The following is an 18,604-nucleotide window of genomic DNA, read 5'->3' on the forward strand; positions in this document are numbered from 1 at the left end:
ATACGCTGCTACAAACATCTGTAATAATAGAATTACCCTTACTTTTTTCAAATCTAAGACCAAGCATGCACCAGATCCTTTGTAGACCTTTTTTTTTTTGTCGACGAAATGCCTCGATCTGTTGTGGTTGTTGCTTGTCAGTGAACACATGTTTTTTTAGATTTTCCAGTCATTGCTGCTAGAGGCCTAGATGCAAAAAGAAAAGCCGATCCAGCATTAACGTATCACAACTGCGTTTGTCTTTCACCAAAGCAGATTTGTTTTCCATGTTCGTTATTTGCACCATTGGATGTCAGTCTCCTTATCGAGTTCAGCATTGTATGGTAACTCTCACATCCAGGTCTGCACGTTTGCACCTGAAATTGCTGAAATGATGTGATTTTGAACTGTGCTTGTGTGTTAGCCGGGTGTACAGCCCAGCTACAGCTCGCTTCCCGACATGTCCCCCCGGCAATGCGCTTGGGGGAAATGCAGGCTTGGCGCTCCGGTCCAAGGGTGCAGGTTCCTTTCTGCTTTGACCCAGATGGAATGGTCGGAACTGATAAGGTCATTAACGTTCAACTAATTTATTTACATTATTTACATAAAGCTAACATGACGGTGCTTGCGGCCGGGTTCGGAGCTGGGCTCGCTGGTGCTGGAATTCTTGTTCTGCTTGTGTCGCACGGGCCTTTCTTCTTTTCTCTTGGCTCACCAGGGGCCGCTACAGGTGTATGAGATCCAGGGTTCCTTACTATAAACAGTGAATGACAGGGGCATATTTCTAATCTGCAGTGATTTCAAGATGTCAAACTGCTGGCATCTATCCTTATCTCAGCAGTTCTGCGTTGCTCTGTGGGCCGCTTGGGCATGAGCATTTATCTTTTCTCTATGCTTTCTTTTCGCATCTACTCGTGAGAAAAAAGCATTTTTCAGGGCTCAGAAATATGGCTTCAGTGACAAAGAAAGCAGAGGAAAGGATTTTTCCTGGATTATTTTCTGTTGTACCGATGAATGTTTGACATTCACATTTCAGCAAAAGACCTCGAAGGCAAAACGGAAGAGGAGAAAGAGATGCTGAAGATTATGGGATTTGGGAGCTTCGACTCTTCCAAGGTAATTTGCTTGTTTCTGTGGAGAATAAAACTGCACGGTAAAATGTCATCCACATCATGGTATTATACGGACAATAATTCATTGTTCTCTGGGGACACAGAATTAGTCACGCCTAGAGTAATGCTATTTTGTTCTGGTTATAATGTGAGAATATGTAACAACTGGTAACTTTTGGAGGCCTATACACCTTTGCAAGTGGGATCCCGGATTAACCTCGAACCACGCGTCGAAGTGAGGTGGACCTACTCTTTAGCCAGGATGTCCTGTATACTTCTTGTCCTTGTCTTTCTGTTGCGCTATTTTATATGTTTTACTAAGATGTATGCTGATTGTCGTACATTGTTGCCAAGCGTCTCTTGCTGAAGCGTACACCACTGAGTGCAGAAAGAGTCTAAAAATTATTTCAAAAACATACAGGTGTTGTCTTGGACTGCGAAAGAGCACAAACAATTAAATAAAATACCTAAGCCAGTAACAAATCGAAAAATTAGGAAAATAGGAGAATATCTAAAGTCTCAAAGCATTTATCAGAATGTGCCAGAAGCCGCATAGCCATTGCATCAACGATGGCTGTGCCTGCGGCAGCTCTGGCTTCCACAACATGCTGGGACAGAGGCTGTGATCGTTATAAAGCCAGCTCCAACCCTTAAACATGTTTCCTCCTACAATATTTGATGCTATGATTCTGTGTGGATACCTCCTCCTGTATTCCAAAGCAGCAAGTGCGTCGCTAACGCTGGCCGTCGGGGATGCAGCAGATGTTGCCATCTTGTCCTCGCACACCCCAAAACATGCCCTTAGCGCACTCCAGCATGGCGGAAATGTTGCGTGGTGCCAGCATTGCTCAAAATGGCAGCGCACGGGAGCTTTCCTTGCAAACGTGTATAGATCAGGCCGGAAGCAACTGACGCAGTAGCTTACTTCAGATGAACTTTCATGGCTGTGGAGAACTACTATATTTATTCAAATGGAGGTCCACATTTTAAAATTTTTTTTAGCTGTTACCTTTAATTGTGGATCCCTATAATTGTAGCCAATGAATGTCAACCTACCGTAAAGTTCCAAAAGAACGTCCATTCAAAATGAAAAGATAAATGGTGAAAAACATGGGGTGGGCTATCTTTGGGGATGCCAGAGCAAAACTTTATCAAAAACCTGCTACAAACCACGTGATGCGGGAACTGATACCGCAGATCACGGACACTGCTAATTTGCGTGTCATGATGCGATAAACACGCGCAAATTCGCTACAAACTCCTGTGTCACGGAAAAGGATACCGCAGGTTGCGGACGCAGCAGATTCGCGTTTCACGGTGCTAAGGACCCGCGGAAATTCGCCGAGAGCTTGCATCTCACGGGAACGAATACCGCAAATCGCAGATGCAGCAGATGCAAGTTTTATGGTGCAATAAACACGCGGGAACCCAATACAAACTTGTCTGTCACGGGAACCAATATCGCACGCGCAGATCGCGGACAGAAAGGCAGGAATCCGCTACAAACTTCTATGTTACGGGAACAAATACCGAGATCGCGAACGCAGCAGAATCATATTTTATGATGCAATATACACGCGGGACCAACTCGCGTGGCATCGAAATCGCGCACGCAGTTCGCGGACAAAAACAACGGGAATCCGCTAAAAACTTTTTGTCACGGGAACGGATACCGCGCAGATTGCGGACGCAGCAAATTCGCATTTCACAGTGCAGCATACACGTGGGAACAACTCGTGTGTTACAGGAGCTGATATCGCTTGCGCAGATCGCGGATAAACACGCGGGAACCCGCTATAAACTCGCTTGTCAGACGTGTTGGTACAGCAAATTGCGCAGTTGACTCGATTCCTCTTGGACATTGTGTGACGTCCGACGGGAATCGGGAGGTGGGCGATGTTTCGGAATTTTTATGTTGCAGATATTTAGCCAGAAAATGGGATGGGCGATCTCTCGGGGGCGGGCGTTCTCTCGGAACTTTATGGTATATGTGTGGCCAAATTTCCTAGCCCCCCCAAAGTTAACCCAGATGCTGCCCCACGTCAGCCGTTGCTCCTAGCATGCCAGTGCAAAGTGGGAAACCTGACAAATGTGCCGGTTGCGTGCGTAGCACGATTACAAGCTCCACGCTAAACAAAACTAGCTCTCTCTGCACGGAAGTGTTTGATTGTGTTATGTGCTCTGCTCTAGTTCCATCATGTTCAAAAATGAACCTTTCAGATAGATAAGATTTGCAATTAGGTGTCTTCACTCACTATCATGATTATTCGGTTGATTGCTGCAAGTCTTTGGTTAACAAAGGTATTTGCTTTGACACCCTTTACCCTCACTCAGAGCAACACAATTTATTTGAAACAGTAGCTAGGCAGGGTACAAATGTAAGGAGCACAGAATAATTCCCACAATTTATATTTTTTCAATCAATCACATCTTTTTTATTCTCCGAAAATTCTGGAGGGGAGCCTAGGCAAAAAGCTGTTCAAGAACAGCTTGACTGGGCTCAGGCTCCCCCGTTTACAGGCAGCAGCATTCAATAGAGAAAAAAAAATGATTACACAGTACGCACACATATAGATACATGAAAATAAATACTACAATTCATTTAAAAAATTTAAAATACAACAAAAACCAACTAAATAAAATACGACAAGATGTCTTTCTTGCTAGCCGAATATATATCTATGTTCTTGGTGAGGCATGTATTTAACAAAGATGGAAGAATATGGCGCAGGGATTGCAGATTATACCGTAGTTTGTATGTGACCGAGGGATAGCCCAAAACTCTGTACGACGTGTGCTGACGATGCTGAGGCTTTCAGTTAATTGCGAAATACGATATAAGAATTCAATAACTGATGCCGGTGCAAAACGAATGGAACACATCAGGCGGTATTCATACAAATGCTTAATAGGAAGGATATTATACTTAGTAAACAGAGGTTCAGTGTGATCAAAATAATGTACTTCCGCAAGGTGTCGTAAGACCTTTTTCTGGAGCAAAAATAATTTATTTATATTTGTTTTAGTTGTAGTAGCCCAGATGAGATGACAGTAATTCAAATGGGACTGAAATAATGCGTGAAATATTTTTAACTTAACATGAAGTGGCAAAATAACACGACAACGAGCAAATACACCGACAATACGAGACAGTTTAGAAATCAAAATGTTTACATGAGCGTCCCAGGTCACATGTTCCAAAAAGTGTACACCTAATATTTTGTGCTGGTTATTGATTTTTATTTGCGCATTGCCAAGTAGAATTGGGCTTAAGATAGACTTATTTACGGATCTAAAAATAATTGCTTTGCATTTCTTCGCATTAATCCTGAGTGCGTTAGCCTCCGACCATAAAAAGAAGTTCTGAAGAACAGAATTTGCGCGACACATTAATTCGTCGGCACTATCCGCAGAAAAAAAAAGGCTGGTATCATCAGCATAAATGATGAACTGTGATGAATGATGAAGATTAATCAAGCTAGTCTTCATGGCCAATACTTGACTTGTTCTTCAGGTGCCAGCGTCTGACTGATAGGTGATCTGATAACTTGATTATCCCCGCCCAGGCCCTAAGCCATTGATGGTCAAGCTTTGGTAGTTGAAGCTTCAAAGGGCTGCACGAGCAAAGATTGTTAGTCTTTACGCGTGGCGACCTGGAAAGGCATGATATTATTTGAAATGTGGTGAATCAGAAAAAAATAGTTGACTGGTAGGCTTGTTTTACTTAAGTGAGATCATGATGGTCATGGATGCTGATGTGATCCAGAGCATTCTTTGGCTTGGCAAACATCTGCAAAACAGGAACTGCCAAAGGAGCATTCTTCCAGAAACGTGCTGTTACGCTTGCACATAGTTTTGAGCTGTCAAATATTCTGTGTAACAGAGGAACTGCTATTATTAGTGTACAGGGGACACAGACGGATATTTTGTCCTTAATTTCTCATTGGTATCTCTGGGGCACTCCGCTCCGCTAATTTCGAAATTCTCAACATATTGTCATGATCAAAATTGCAGATTGCGGCATGCACACTAAATAAAAATGTTGCAAGCCATGGGCGACTGAATTTGAAAGGAGCAGTCGCCCGTTGCAGGCATCTCTTCAAGGGCCGCATGCAGTCTGGAGGCCTCAGTTTGGCTGGCCTTACTCTAAGCACAACGCAAACAGGAATTGAGGGCTCAGTCCCTGTTTCATTGTCATGTATCTCGTAAATATACCACATACATTTATTGTCCTGTAAACATTTCCATTGCAATGTGCATAGAACTAAAAAAATCTTTCTCAGTTTCCAGGGGCAGGGTCAAAAGGTCTTAATGGTGGTAATCCCTTCAGTGGTTGGCCAGCTAATCCCCACAGTTATCTGGGTTACCACTAAAATGGCCTGTCCTTTAGAAGGATGCTCTGTTTGAAGCCAACAAAGTTGCAGACCTTGAACCACTTCTCTGTGTATGAGAATAAGAACCAAGGAATAGAACTACACTCGTTTTCACCTTAAAGGGCCCCTGAAAGAAAAATTCCGTGTTTTCGAATAAATCCCAAAACTCTGAAAAACACTCGCTGGTAAAATTTTGGTCAATTCAGATTTATCCAATAAACTCCAAATTTTGATGTAACAATCCCTCCCCCCCCAAATAAACTAAATAAAGGCGGTATTTTACAATTAAGTTTGATCAGCACACAGGGTCAATGGTTCCGTAAAAATGCCACCACAGTTATCTTTCAAATCTCGGATCATTGATAAAAGGGGTCTTACCACTTACCTCGTCAAGGTTCAGGACATGTCATTGTGCTTTTGGGTCATGACAAATACCTCTTTATTGGTTTTCAGTTTGGGCCATACTACTTGTGTTTTAAGAGGAAGGAGAGGTTGTGTTTTTTAAGTTAAAGCTATGGACCATACAGATAGCAGAAAATTATAGGAGGGTCAGTTGAAACTTCCCTATTACATCCTGTGCCACTCCACCTCGCACGGTCGCGGGGTAGCTTGGAATAGGATGGGATGAATACGAACTTCCCAGCGACCACCTCCAGGAGTTTGTGTTTATTGAAGCCACACATGTGTGCAACATTTGCCAGGGGACAAATTAGTATTGCCAATGGCTGTGGCACCAACGACAAATCCAAATGAAGAAATATTAATTGATATAAGCATTTTTTTTTCTGTAGCATACGTCTGCACACGGATATTATTTATTTATTTTTCATAGAAAACACTGCAAAATTAAACTCCGAAATTTGAATTGTTTGAAACCAAACGAAAATAAACTTTTATAAACTCCGAATTTTGGAAAAAAAGAAACTCTCAAAAACACCCTCTGAATTTGATGAAAAATAAACTCCGAAAACACGGAATCCTATAGACCTTTTCCGCTTACTCTCGCCGCCGACCGCCAAGTAGGCATATCCGGTATGGGCGACGAAAAAATATCAAAACGTTCAACCTGCAAATAGTAAAAAAATGAAGGGGAGGCAAAACGAGAATGCGTGACGGCTACGTTTATGTCCTAAATGCCTTCTACTGGCGTGGTGACGGCAAAACAATGTTTTCGCCCATACTGGAAGTGACGTCAATTCAAGATGGCGGCGCCCTTGCGAAAAAGGTCTATATATGAATTTATACAAATAACATGTCAAAAAAGACAACACGGGCTGTCACGGGTACATGTCTATCGAGCCTGCAGAAAGTGGTTGAGGCTTCCCTGCACGTGTACGCTGCTAGATCAACACCGCCGCTTCTTGCCAACTGCGAGAAGCTCCAATCAAAAAAAAATCCTGCTACGTACAGACCGTGTCGACGGCTGCGACAGCCCCACGGAGGACGCCGGCAGTGGACAGCATTCTTTGCGTTTATGAGCTCTCCGTTGAGGATGGCACGCTTTTGATTCAAGGAGATTGCCTTCGTCTTCCCTGTCAAGGTGCCGGCGGTGCCGGGACTCTTTATCGTTGAGTGGTGATGATTCGCCAAATTGGTACTTGGGCGAAGTAGACTTTCGGCGCAAGAGCGACCTCACCGACCAGACGCCAACATGGATCACGAAGCAAACAAAGAAGCGCGAATGGCACCGAGTTCGCGCTCAAGCTTGTCTGTCATCGGTATAGAGAGCCTAGATTTAAGAGATGGGGTAACAGCTCGATCGGGGTCACGTGGTTTGTGGGCCGCGTTTACAAAATGAGCTGTAGCATGCAAGGAGTCAAAACTCGGAAGCGTTCACCTTCTGCAAACATGTCCGCCTCGCCGCCCAGTTTTATCGCCACACTGGCCACGTGACAATCAAATGCAGGCTCCCTCTCTTAAATCTAGGCTCTCTCCGTCATCTTCACCAGTACGTTGTCACTAGTGCTCCTAACGCCCCTATCGGCATGCCACGATGGCTTCTTCGCGTGCGATGCGGTAAAGCCGCTTCCCAGGTAAGGAGCGGGGAGCAGACGACGTTGCAGACTGCCCGCCAGCGGCCTTTCCAGCATCTTCTGCAGCCTGTTCTGGGTGGCTTCTTGGCCACAGCTGCAAAGTGCGGCGCTCTGAGACTTAGTAAACTTTCCGAATTTCATTGGTTTTTTAAATTATCACAAAATTTCTTTTCGCTATATCCGCGGGAGCCGCTCAATTTCCTTGGCTAAAACCAGACACAAATGCATTGAAAAAGTGCAAACGGGAATGGGAAATTGGGATCGCTTCGCTGTAGCCGCTATTTCTTTATAACCGACTTCTTTATAACCGGTCTCGACAGTAGTATTTTTCCGAAGAATGTGCTGCAGATTACAATATTAAACAGTTTTGAAAGAAAAAAAAAATCGAAACACACAAATTTGTTTTGTTAGTTTTAAGTTGAAGCTAAGAAGTTTTAAGAATGAAATACTATTGAGGTGCAAGGAACCAGCAATTGCACATTCGAGCTAATTGTGTTGCACACTATACTTCGGGCTTTGGGTTTATCTTTCCTGTGTCAGGTTTTCTCTGAGCATGCGTACCTATGTCTTCGATTACAGGGAAAGCACATACCAGGCAACAATGTTTATGCAGTGCACGTCATCCACAAGCGAAAGTACCGGTGAGTTGCGTTTCCGTTGCTTTGGGCGTAAACCGGACGAGGTGGGCTTGGCAAGACAAGCAAACATGGCGTGTTTGGGGGCTAGTCGATCATCTCAAACCAGCAATCGGGACATGTGTTGGGATTGCTGTTACATATTTATGCAACCAGTCAGCAACTCTGTACAGTGGGCTGCAAGACTAGCTCTCGCATTTACCCTTTTAATATTATAGGGTCGCATTGTGCGTTAAAAACGTTTGAGTTAATTACATCTGTTCTTAGCTTCCAGATCCTGTTGGTTTAACTCTTTCTGTGCCACGTCCTTAGGCCGTGGATCACCCGTGATCTGTGGTTTCCGTGCGCCGCCGATATTCAAATTTCGGGAACACATTGCACCATCTAGTAAATAGCTTGAAGAACCAGTTTCGGTTTCGATTCTGTTTTGCGCTTTCTCACAGGCGGTTGAGCTATCAGAAATAAATCTCTGCATGGTGGTGGCACTTGCCAAACATGGCGTCCTGCTGGCACCAGGGACTGCTATAAAGACAACTTTAATTACTCAGATCAACTGCGTTTGCTGCTTTTTGTTTTTTAATGATAGCAGCAGTGAGGGGATGATGTTGGATCATCTAATTCGGGCTCAAATAGCAGCGTTTTATCTCCGAGGCCCGCAATCCCCTCGCAACATTATTTCCGGAAATCCCTGTCATGCGAAACACAACTTCTAACTTTCACTAATGATCTCTTTTCCATCCTTGACCGTGGATCTCAGGTTGACTGCGTCTTTCTCGACTTTTGTAAAGCCTTTGATAAAGTATCTCACCAACTACTGTTTCTTAAGCTTGACAAACTTAATATTGATCCTAAAGTCTTGTCCTGGATTAAATGTTTCCTAACTAATCGATCACAGTTTGTTACTACCAATGAGGAAAATTCTTGCCTCAGTGCCGTCACCTCTGGTGTTCCCCAGGGGTCCGTTTTGGGACCCCTTCTGTTTCTTATTTATATTAATGACTTACCAGTGTGTGTATCATCCAGTATTAGCTTATTCGCAGATGATTGTGTAATATATCGTGAAATTACTAACGAATCCGACGCGGCACTTCTTCAAGCAGATTTATGCGCGGTATCGGAATGGTGCAACTTATGGCAAATGACTGAATACTAACAAATGTAAAACTATGAGTGTGTCTCGTCGTAACGCATCACCATCACCATACTCAATATGTAATATTCAGCTGGCATCTGTAACCTCTTTCAAGTATCTCGGTGTTCACGTCACTTCTAACCTATCATGGAAAACTCAATCTGATCATATAATTGAATTCAATGCTAGGGTATTTAAAAAGAAACTTTTCCTTAACCCCTATGTCCCTAAAACTTCTCTTGTATAAGACTTTAATACGTTCGAAGTTGGAATATGCCGCAGCAATCTGGGATCCAGGTCACTCAACTTTTATAACAAACATCGAAGCCCTGCAAAATCGCGCCGCACGATTCATAGTCTGCAACTATCATCACACCACAAGTGTCTCATCTATGAAAACAACCCTAGCCTTGCCTCTTCTTTCGTCTCGTCGTAAAATATCTCGTCTATGCCTCTTCCATAAAATCTATCATTCCAACGCTTTACTGAAAAACTAACTATTCATTAGCCCCCCCTTCATTTCTCCCCGCATTGATCACAAACTTAAAGTTGGCATACCTCATTGCGAAACTTCTGCTTACATCAACTCTTTCATCCCTAAAACGTCATCTGAATGGAACCACCTTCCCGCATCATTAGTAACTATTCCATCAATAGATTTATTTAGAAAAGCTCTAACTACTCACTTTTGCTAGGATTATGTCGTACTAACATTTTTAACCAAGTTGCCTTGTTTGAATTTTATGCAGTGCCAATATTTTATGTCCACCCCCTCTGTAATGCCCCCGGGCTCTGAGGGTATTGAAATAAATAAATAAATAAATAAATAAATATTGACATGCGCTCATCGCAAAGCGCCGTTCTAGCTTTCCAGGCTGTCCTGAACCGCGGTGCACATTTTATATGTGCCGCAAGCTATAAAATTTTCTGTAGAAGAGAAGTTAGAGCGGCGGTAAAACAAAATAGGTTCTTGTTAAAAGTTCTGGAGGACATCCACCATCACATGCAACAGATTCTCTGAATGGCACTGGCACCACAGAAGCTTGCCAACTGGCCAAAAAAAAAAAAAAGACAGTATCAGATAGAGCACTCTAAGTTACGGGAAAAAATTGTAAATATACAAAATGCGTCCCACACCCTCCACTGTCACAGTGGAGGGTGTGGGACGCATTTTGTATATTTACAATTTTTTAAAATTTGTAATATGATTTGATATAGCCACAAATATTTCAATGTTTTGTTCTCTTTCTTGCATAAATTCAAAGTTCAATAATTATGATGTTGGAAAACGTTTTCCATGCATTATTCCAATCTTTTTCTCCTAAAGAGCATCTTATTGGCTACGAAACCAAATCAGCCATATGCTGATTGGGTTTAAAAAAAAAAAAAAAGTTTTATTCATTCCTTAAAAATTAACACTTTTCATTGCAGTATGGAAAGAGTCATAAGCTGAACAAGCTAGATCTGGAAACATTTTCTTGCATTACTATGTGCGGCCTCTGAGAATATGAAACTCGAAACTTGAAGCGCTCCATAGAATGCTTGAAGTGGAGCTTTCATTTTGCCAAACTGCCGCAGAGCTTCACAACTCATCATTGGCAGGGGCCAAAACAATTGCTATTTACCTAACAAGTACCTAACCTTTACCTAATGGGAAATGCTGTAACTTTCTGTTAACAATACTGTCATTAGGGTTTCTCTCTGTTTTCTTAACGCATTCTGGAATTCTGTATCTACTGAAGAACACTACAAACAAGACTTCTCATTTTTTGTTGAATCATCCGGACTCCAGAGGATTCGGGAGCATTAGATATTCCCTTTCTGCAGCGAGACACGGCTGGCTCTTGTGATGTCTTAACCTCCTGCTTGCCGTGTAAGGAAGGCAGAGGATTATATTAGTCAACCACTCAGTGCAAAGGCGTTTTCATTTCATGGGGTATGGCACTTGGCGTTTCAGCCCACTAGAGGGGACTTATTTCCCTGGAAGTTTGGAATAGTAAGTACATTGTGAAACATTGTGAATTTGAGCCATTTTTCTTTGCATGGTTTTTCAAGTTTTGACGTCGCTCACCATCACATTGACTTTGACAAGTAGGCCTAGCCATCTCCACTTCATTGCAGTCTTCTGTAGCTTCACTTTCTCACAGAAATTTATTAACAGAGTATTATTTTTCTCACCCCAAAACAGTATAGCTACACATATACGGTAACATTTGAACGCGTTTTTCTTTTTATGCAATTTTGGGGCACCTTCACAGTTTGTGTACAGAGAATTTCTTTTCTTAATATTGTCCTATCACAACCAAATTTGGCATGCATATACTGTGGAATATTTTGAATGCAACTGTTTAGGTTTGGTTAGGATGTATATTTTTTTTATATTTATTAGAAATTTAAGAAATGTTTGTCAGCTATTATTTCTGTTGTTCATTGCACTCAGTTGCTTAAAAGGAGCAAATTAGTTTATTTTGCTAGGCTTTTTTAAGTGCCATGCCTCATGTATGCATAAGAACACAATTTTTTCTGCATGCACATTGTATCGAGAATTTCAAAAACAAGCTATATCAAATCTAACACCGGATTTATAAAGAGAAGATTAAGCACTATAAACTATAAAAATTTCATATCAATATCGTAAATAATAATAAAAAAAAGTTTCCCCTGGTGCATGTCCTCTTAAAGGCCGACATACACTTTGTGCTTTCCACTTCTGCTCGCCTCCTCCTTCCCTGTGTCCTCTCCACTTTTTACTTTGCCCCAAACTTGGTTCTCCTTGGAGCTCAGGAGAGGGGAGTACTAAGGACGGTTATCTTCCCTGCAGAAAACCGAGGTTGTATGTCTGCCCTCAAGGGAACATGCGCCAGGGAAAAAAATGTATTATTATTTACAATATTGAAATTAAATTTTTAGTTTATGGTGCTTAATCTTCTTTTTATAGATCTGGTGTTATATTTGATATAGCTTGTATAGATATATATTTGATATAGATATAGAAATCACTCATGAGCTTTCCTCCAAAAAATCCTTGTGATTCTTAGACCTCCGACTTCTTTTATTAAAAGATCATGTCTGTTGGGCTTATGAACCGAGGGGAAAGAAGCCACTCCCGCATTTCTAGCTGGCACACTCAAAATTAGTTAAGAGGAGCATAGAGCATGGCATAGAAGAGGAGCATACAAACGAGGCGTTGTAGTATCCCTTAAAGGGATACTACAACGAAATTTCGGCTCTTATTTGTTGGTCTATTCATGTTCAAGGGAGCAGTATCACATCACGCCTCGTTTGTGATGCCTGTTTACGAACCTTGACAGGTAGTGACAATACCTGTCTCGCCTCTGGCCACCACGAGAGAAGAGGGGAAGGAGGAACTTCCCTTTCACAGCGACTTTCTTTCGTGTGTCCCAGACATCGCTATCGTCCCTCTACAAGATTATAGAAGGTTAACCTGTCACTCAAAATTCGTACAAAAGCAGCTTTGGAGTTAGTTGCAGTGGCCTGATCGCTGGCGTGCTTCGGCGGCAGCGGTGGTTGGAACAGCTAGGACATCCTGTTGACGTCAGCCTTGCCGCAGCTTTGCTCGTCCCCAGACAATCTATGTCACGATTGCGCCAAATGTCACATGCTTTCCGCTGGCTGCTCTCCGAGCGTTTGCCAGAATGGGCCGTTTATAACGAAAAATACAGCCATTAGGCTCAAAACACAAACGTGCGATTGTCATTTACGGATATTGTGGATCATATTCAGCTTATTATTGAACACGACGGGTATATTTCAAATTGTGTTAAAGTAAAAATGCCTTGACGAAATCCTGCCCACATTTGATTACATGCAGTTTCGAAGGTCAGATTTCCAGGCGGATTTCAGCAGGCTACCTCTTATCCCTATTAACTTCTGTGGCTGAGAACACTCGGAAAAATATAAAGCGAGGCAGTGACACTGACATACCGTTAAAGAGCCTCCGAAAAGAAAAAAAAAAAAATTTTTAACAGTCTGGATGGAACACGTGTGCGTGTCAAAAAACTAATTTTACTAAAAAAAAAAATTTTTTTTTTCGAGCAATATTGACAGCGCGAGACGCAATTTAGTCGGTAGTCACCACCTTTCCACTTGTTTTCTCTCTCGGCATTTCGAGCACGTGGAGGACAGGTGGATCGGCTTGGCCAATACATTGAGATGGAGAGAGCGAATTACCATTCCGTGACATCATGGACTGTGCACGCAGAGTTTAAAATAAATCTCGCGCCTTCAATATTTTTTTTTTTTTTTTTTTTTACTTTTTTTTTTGCATAAAATTAATTTCTTCACACGTCTGTCCCTACCAGACTGTTAAGAAAAACATTTTTATTTCTTTACAGGGGCCCTTTAAGGTGTATTCACACGAGGGAGAAATCCCGGGGATTTCTCTTTGGCACGCGCATCCCACGACGAAAACGTCAGGCTTTGCGACGTGCAAAAGCCTCACGTTTTCATCTCTTGATGCGCGTGTGCCGGGGAGAAATCCCCGGGATTTCTCCCTGGTGTGAATACCCCTTAAAGGGACAGACAAAAAAGAGTGGTAATCATGCCCCATATTCACAATATTTCCCGCACGCCAGAAAAGATTGCAAACCGAGAAAACCTGAATGTAGTCTTTTCGGCCCCCAACAAGCCGTCCAGTTTAAGCAAAAGAGTTAACATCAATAACAGCCAACAAGTATGCTGTAAAAAAAAAAAAAAAAAAAAACTCAGAATGTTTATTTCTTGCTTGGACGATATAGTTTATTTTATTCTTCTTTTATGTGGCAAGCAATATATAGGGCAAACTGGGTGTTGCTTGAACATATGGTTGAGAAAACAGTACTATAATGCTCACAAAATCTTATCCAGACATTTTGGTCTACACTGTCACGATTGCAGGTGTGAGGCTGACTTTACGCAGTGTTCTGTTATAGATAGAAGTAGCCAGAAACTTACTAGAGAGATCATTGAGGCAGAAAGGATTGCACGGCAAAAAGATGCATGTGTCAGTGCCCCATCCTTGACATTATCAAAGAAAGAGCTAGAATTTTCGGCACATAGAGAGATGAGACGCCAGTGAGATACGGAGAAGATTGTTGCGCCTCTCGCGAAGACAGAGAATACAAAGCAGTTTTGCAATTGTTCCTCGCACAGAAGAACCAAAAAATACAATTTGAGTTGTAAGTCAGTGCTGTGTGTCTGTTGGGTGTGTGTCCTGTGTGTTTCTGTTGTTGTCTTTACGCTGTTGTTATGTTATGTTTATATAGTTTTTTTTTTTTAGGTTCTTGATGCAATGTACATGCATAAAAAAAAATTTTTTTTGTGCGCATGTGTGGCATGGCAACACTTAAAAAAGCCTAGTAAAATGAAATAATTCGCTCCTTTTACTCCACTAAGTGCAATGAACAACAAAAATAATATGTGCAACACTTCTTTCATTTGAAATAATTAAAAATAGCAAAAATTCTATTTCAATTGGCTAACAAATGTTCCTTAAATTTTACATAAATACAAAATAAGATACATTCTAACCAAAACTAGGTAATTGCATTCTACACATTCTAAAGTATTTTCATGCCAAATTCGGTTGTGATAGGACAATAAAGGTGGTATTCACTGGGCGCCATACTTGAGCGCAGCGTTCACAGCGCTTGCTCAAAACGATACTCCACTTATCTTCCTAGAAGACTCACAATCTTGGTGGTATGAAGTACACATTCCGGAAGCGTTGTGGAAGCTCACTGTGAGCTTGCGCTCTGCAACAGCAAATACAGCTATGGCCACCAGTGAATACCACCTATTAAGAACATAAATTCTTGTGCACAAACTACAAAGAAGCCCCAAAATTAATAAAAAGAAAAGCGGGTTTGAATGTTACCATAGATGTGTAGCTATACTCTTTCTCAGTGCAGAAAATAATATTTTGTTAATAAATTTCCATGAGAAATTGAAGCTACAGAAGACTACAATGGAGAGGAGACGGCTAGGCCTACTTGTCAATGTAAATGTGATGGCGGGCGACGTCACAACTTGAAGGACCATGTAGAGAAATATTGCTGAAATTCATGCTGTTCTGGGTTGCCTGAAGGTATTTGTCTGATTTCGCGATCATATCCGGCAGTAAATATTTTTATACAAAAAATGTAAAGATTCAAATATAATAAAACACCATAAAACCCAAAATCCCATTTTTTTTGCAAAATATTGCCGTTTTTCGACCCAAACCTGGAAACCTAAAACTGAACCTAGGAAAACAAAACAAAAAAAAATTTTGCCCTGGGTTTAGTTTTTTTTTTTTTTTTTAAGATGTTTTCATTTCCTTCATCTCTTTTTTCTGTTGTGGCGCCACTGAACCCCAATTATCTACGGGGTGTTATCGAGGAAATTAAACCCGGTGTTTTGGCCCACATAAATAAACTAGGTATTGCATAAACCTGTAACTCCGCCAGGATGTGATGTTAGCAGTGGTGACAAAGCACGAAACTTTCTGCAGACGACATTACCTGAACCAAAAGATACTAAAGAAAAACTAAATTTCTCAACGAGCCGACAACCCCCGTAATGTACTTTATCACCTCAATGAAGCAAACCATTGATTGTTCTTTTTAATCAAGGTGAACAGAAAGTGAGAGAACATTTCATTTCAGTCGCTGACCATAGAAATTTGCATATTGGTTTGTTCTTTTGCTATGCATTTCCTCGAGGTACATTTCATAGCAATCGGCGATCCAGTCATGTATAGAATCATAACGACGAGCACCAACTTATTTAGTCTTCCTGGGACAGTGAAACCACATCTCCAGTGTTTTCATGTGTGTGAAGGAAACCACAAACATTTCTTCACATAGATGTGTGTATATATGTGTGTGAACTATCCTACGCTGTGCTATGAAGTGTGTATCTCTCCCTGCTTGAGTCTAGTTTCATCTTTCTAGCAAACTTAGGTCCAACGGTTTCTGTGGTCCCCAAATGTTTCAGTGGGACTGCTGCAGTCCCCAAATGTTTCAGTGGGACTGCTGCAGGCCGCAGGTTGTGCAGCCCTGCACTGCGGGAATCTTGTTGGGTTCAACTCTAATGCATACATGTGAAACTAAAGATAAGGTTTGAGGTTGCTTTAATTTAGCCTGCTCTCTTTTGCTGATCTTCAGTCTTTTCTCTCCAGCCAATACATGAACCGGAAAGGAGGATTTAACAGACCCCTGGACTATGTCGCTTAATTGCGCCGCCGTGTGTATTTCGGCGCCAGCGCTTCACACTGCTGCGAGCTCTGCAAACCAAAATAAAAGAAATCTGCAAGAGTTTGCTTGGCATTATAGTATGGATGAAGGCACTTTTGGTGTATGTGACCACTTGTGTGTCTTACAAGCAGCCCAATTGACTTTGTAGCTTGAATTCTTTTGAAACATGGGCAAAACATTGGGCAGATGTTGTCAAAGTGTACTTTTGTGCTAAATGAGAGAACCAATGAATGATTCGACGACACTCTGTATTAATATATTTTTTGGCTATGTTAGCTGCTTAATAAACTGTATATGCAAACCAAAAATGGCTCCTTTGTTACTGGTATCTACTTGTAACAACCTAATGGATGGGGGAAAGGTATCTGCAAACTTTTCATGTCAGAAGCAAATCCTTTTAGCTCGCAATATTCTTGCCGTACCTAGGAAATGTGCCGATAATATCTCATTCTGAAGCAAAATGCTTTGCATGAAAATCGACACTTGGCAGCAGGGGCAATGAAGGACTTTTCTTAGTTTTGCTTAAAAACTGCTTGGAATGATTCCTTGACATTTATAACCTACGAAGTGTGAAATATTTTTGTTTTTTTCTTTCCACACGCTAGAAGACGTAAAACAATTGAACAAAAGCAGGCAGCATTCATCCTTAGTTCATTCCCTCTGCTCGCAGCCAGAACAAGTGACCATATGATCTGGTGCAGATTATATCCCAAAAGGCTCCGAGCATTGTTAATGTTTGGTTTTTTCTTTCACTGCACTGGCTGGGGACGAGCTCCAAACTGAATGTGCACCAAAACATTGATTATAACGGGTCCTGTATTTTCGGAGTTGATTTTTCGTTAAATTCAGAGGGTGCTTTTTGGAGCTTATTCTTCTAAAAGGATTCAGAGTATGTTGGAGTTAATTTAGTATAGATTCCCGATTCTCTGAAGTACGGAGTTGAATTTTGATGCGTGCACAATTTGTCAAAATTCAGTATAAAACCAAAAATTATCTGGACACGAACCTGCCCTAAATTCATAAGAGCTCACCTTTATCAAAGAGTATTTCTTCAGCTGGATTGGGCGTTTGCACCTTTGCCATTGGTAATACTAACTGTCCCACAACAAAGCTTGCAAATAAATGTTGCTTTAATAAACTTGGATACTTTAAAATCACTTAAATCCTTGGCACAGTCTCTGGAAAGCTTGTTTTCTTCCCCTACCATTCCACCACTCCACCCTGCAGCTGCACAGGGTGGAGTGGGGAGCAGTGGCATGGCCAGAAATATTTTTCAAGGGAGGAGCTGAGGTGGCTGAGATGTTCATGACTTGGGGTGCAGAGGGGGGGGGGGGGGGGGAGCTGAAGCTCTATAAGCTTCCCCCCTGGCTACACCACTAATGGGGAGATATATCCTTTAGCTGCCCCCCTCCATCTACGATCGTAGCTTTCCTTGTTATGGAAACACAACCTTGCCTTCCTTCAAGAACTGCAAACCAGAGCAGTGGCTTTTGTTTTTATCCAAGATTAGAATGACCCATTGTCCTGCACAAAACTTGACAAGATAAACGGTGAACCCCTTTTGTCAATATTCGGAGATTTAAAAAGAAACTGAAGAGGCCTCTCAAGACCACTAACCCTGTGCTCTGACCAAGCTTATTTGTAGGATACAATGGTTTTTCTTGTTTTTTTGCCATTGTGACATTGAAATTGTGAATTTTCGGATAACTCTGAATTGATAAATATTTTACCTGCGAGTGGTTTTTCGCAATTTAATTGAATTTATCCGAAAACACGGAATTCTAATAGATCCTTTCCGAGATTCACTCCGGCCACATTGATCACTATCATCTGAAAAATGGCATGTGTGTCGTACTAATGGCGGCCTTCTGTTTACTGATGAAGGAAGAAGTTGCTCATGAGCTGATGATTCGAGGCCTATTCGGAGTGCAAGTTCGTCTGCTTGTTTTTCAGGGGTTGCGGTGACGTCAGAATGCCAAGCTCCGATTGGTTTCGATTGAAGGATAGTGCGTAGACCTCAGGGCAGCTTGCTTTGAGGTCTACCCACAATCCTTCAATTAGAGCCATTCTGAGCTCAGTGTTCTGACGTCACCCCAACCCCTGCA

General features: G+C 41.8%; 1 protein-coding gene across 2 annotated transcripts in view; it reads left to right on the forward strand.

The window, feature by feature from the left end:
- LOC115331601 (U4/U6.U5 small nuclear ribonucleoprotein 27 kDa protein) overlaps positions 1-16,807 on the forward strand; it is a 34,107-nt gene extending 17,300 nt beyond the window's left edge. For both annotated transcript variants that reach the window (XM_029993724.3, XM_042287124.1), the window contains exons 6-8: positions 1,016-1,095; positions 8,077-8,138; positions 16,424-16,807. In XM_029993724.3, coding sequence (XP_029849584.2) covers positions 1,016-1,095; positions 8,077-8,138; positions 16,424-16,478 — 197 coding nt within the window. In that variant the 3' untranslated portion in view covers positions 16,479-16,807. The remainder of the gene's footprint in view (positions 1-1,015; positions 1,096-8,076; positions 8,139-16,423) is intronic.
- The last annotated feature ends 1,797 nt before the right edge of the window (positions 16,808-18,604 follow it).

This window comes from Ixodes scapularis, unplaced genomic scaffold, assembly GCF_016920785.2.
Source record: "Ixodes scapularis isolate PalLabHiFi unplaced genomic scaffold, ASM1692078v2 PGA_scaffold9__187_contigs__length_104089568, whole genome shotgun sequence".
In the NCBI taxonomy this organism is placed as follows: domain Eukaryota; kingdom Metazoa; phylum Arthropoda; class Arachnida; order Ixodida; family Ixodidae; genus Ixodes; species Ixodes scapularis.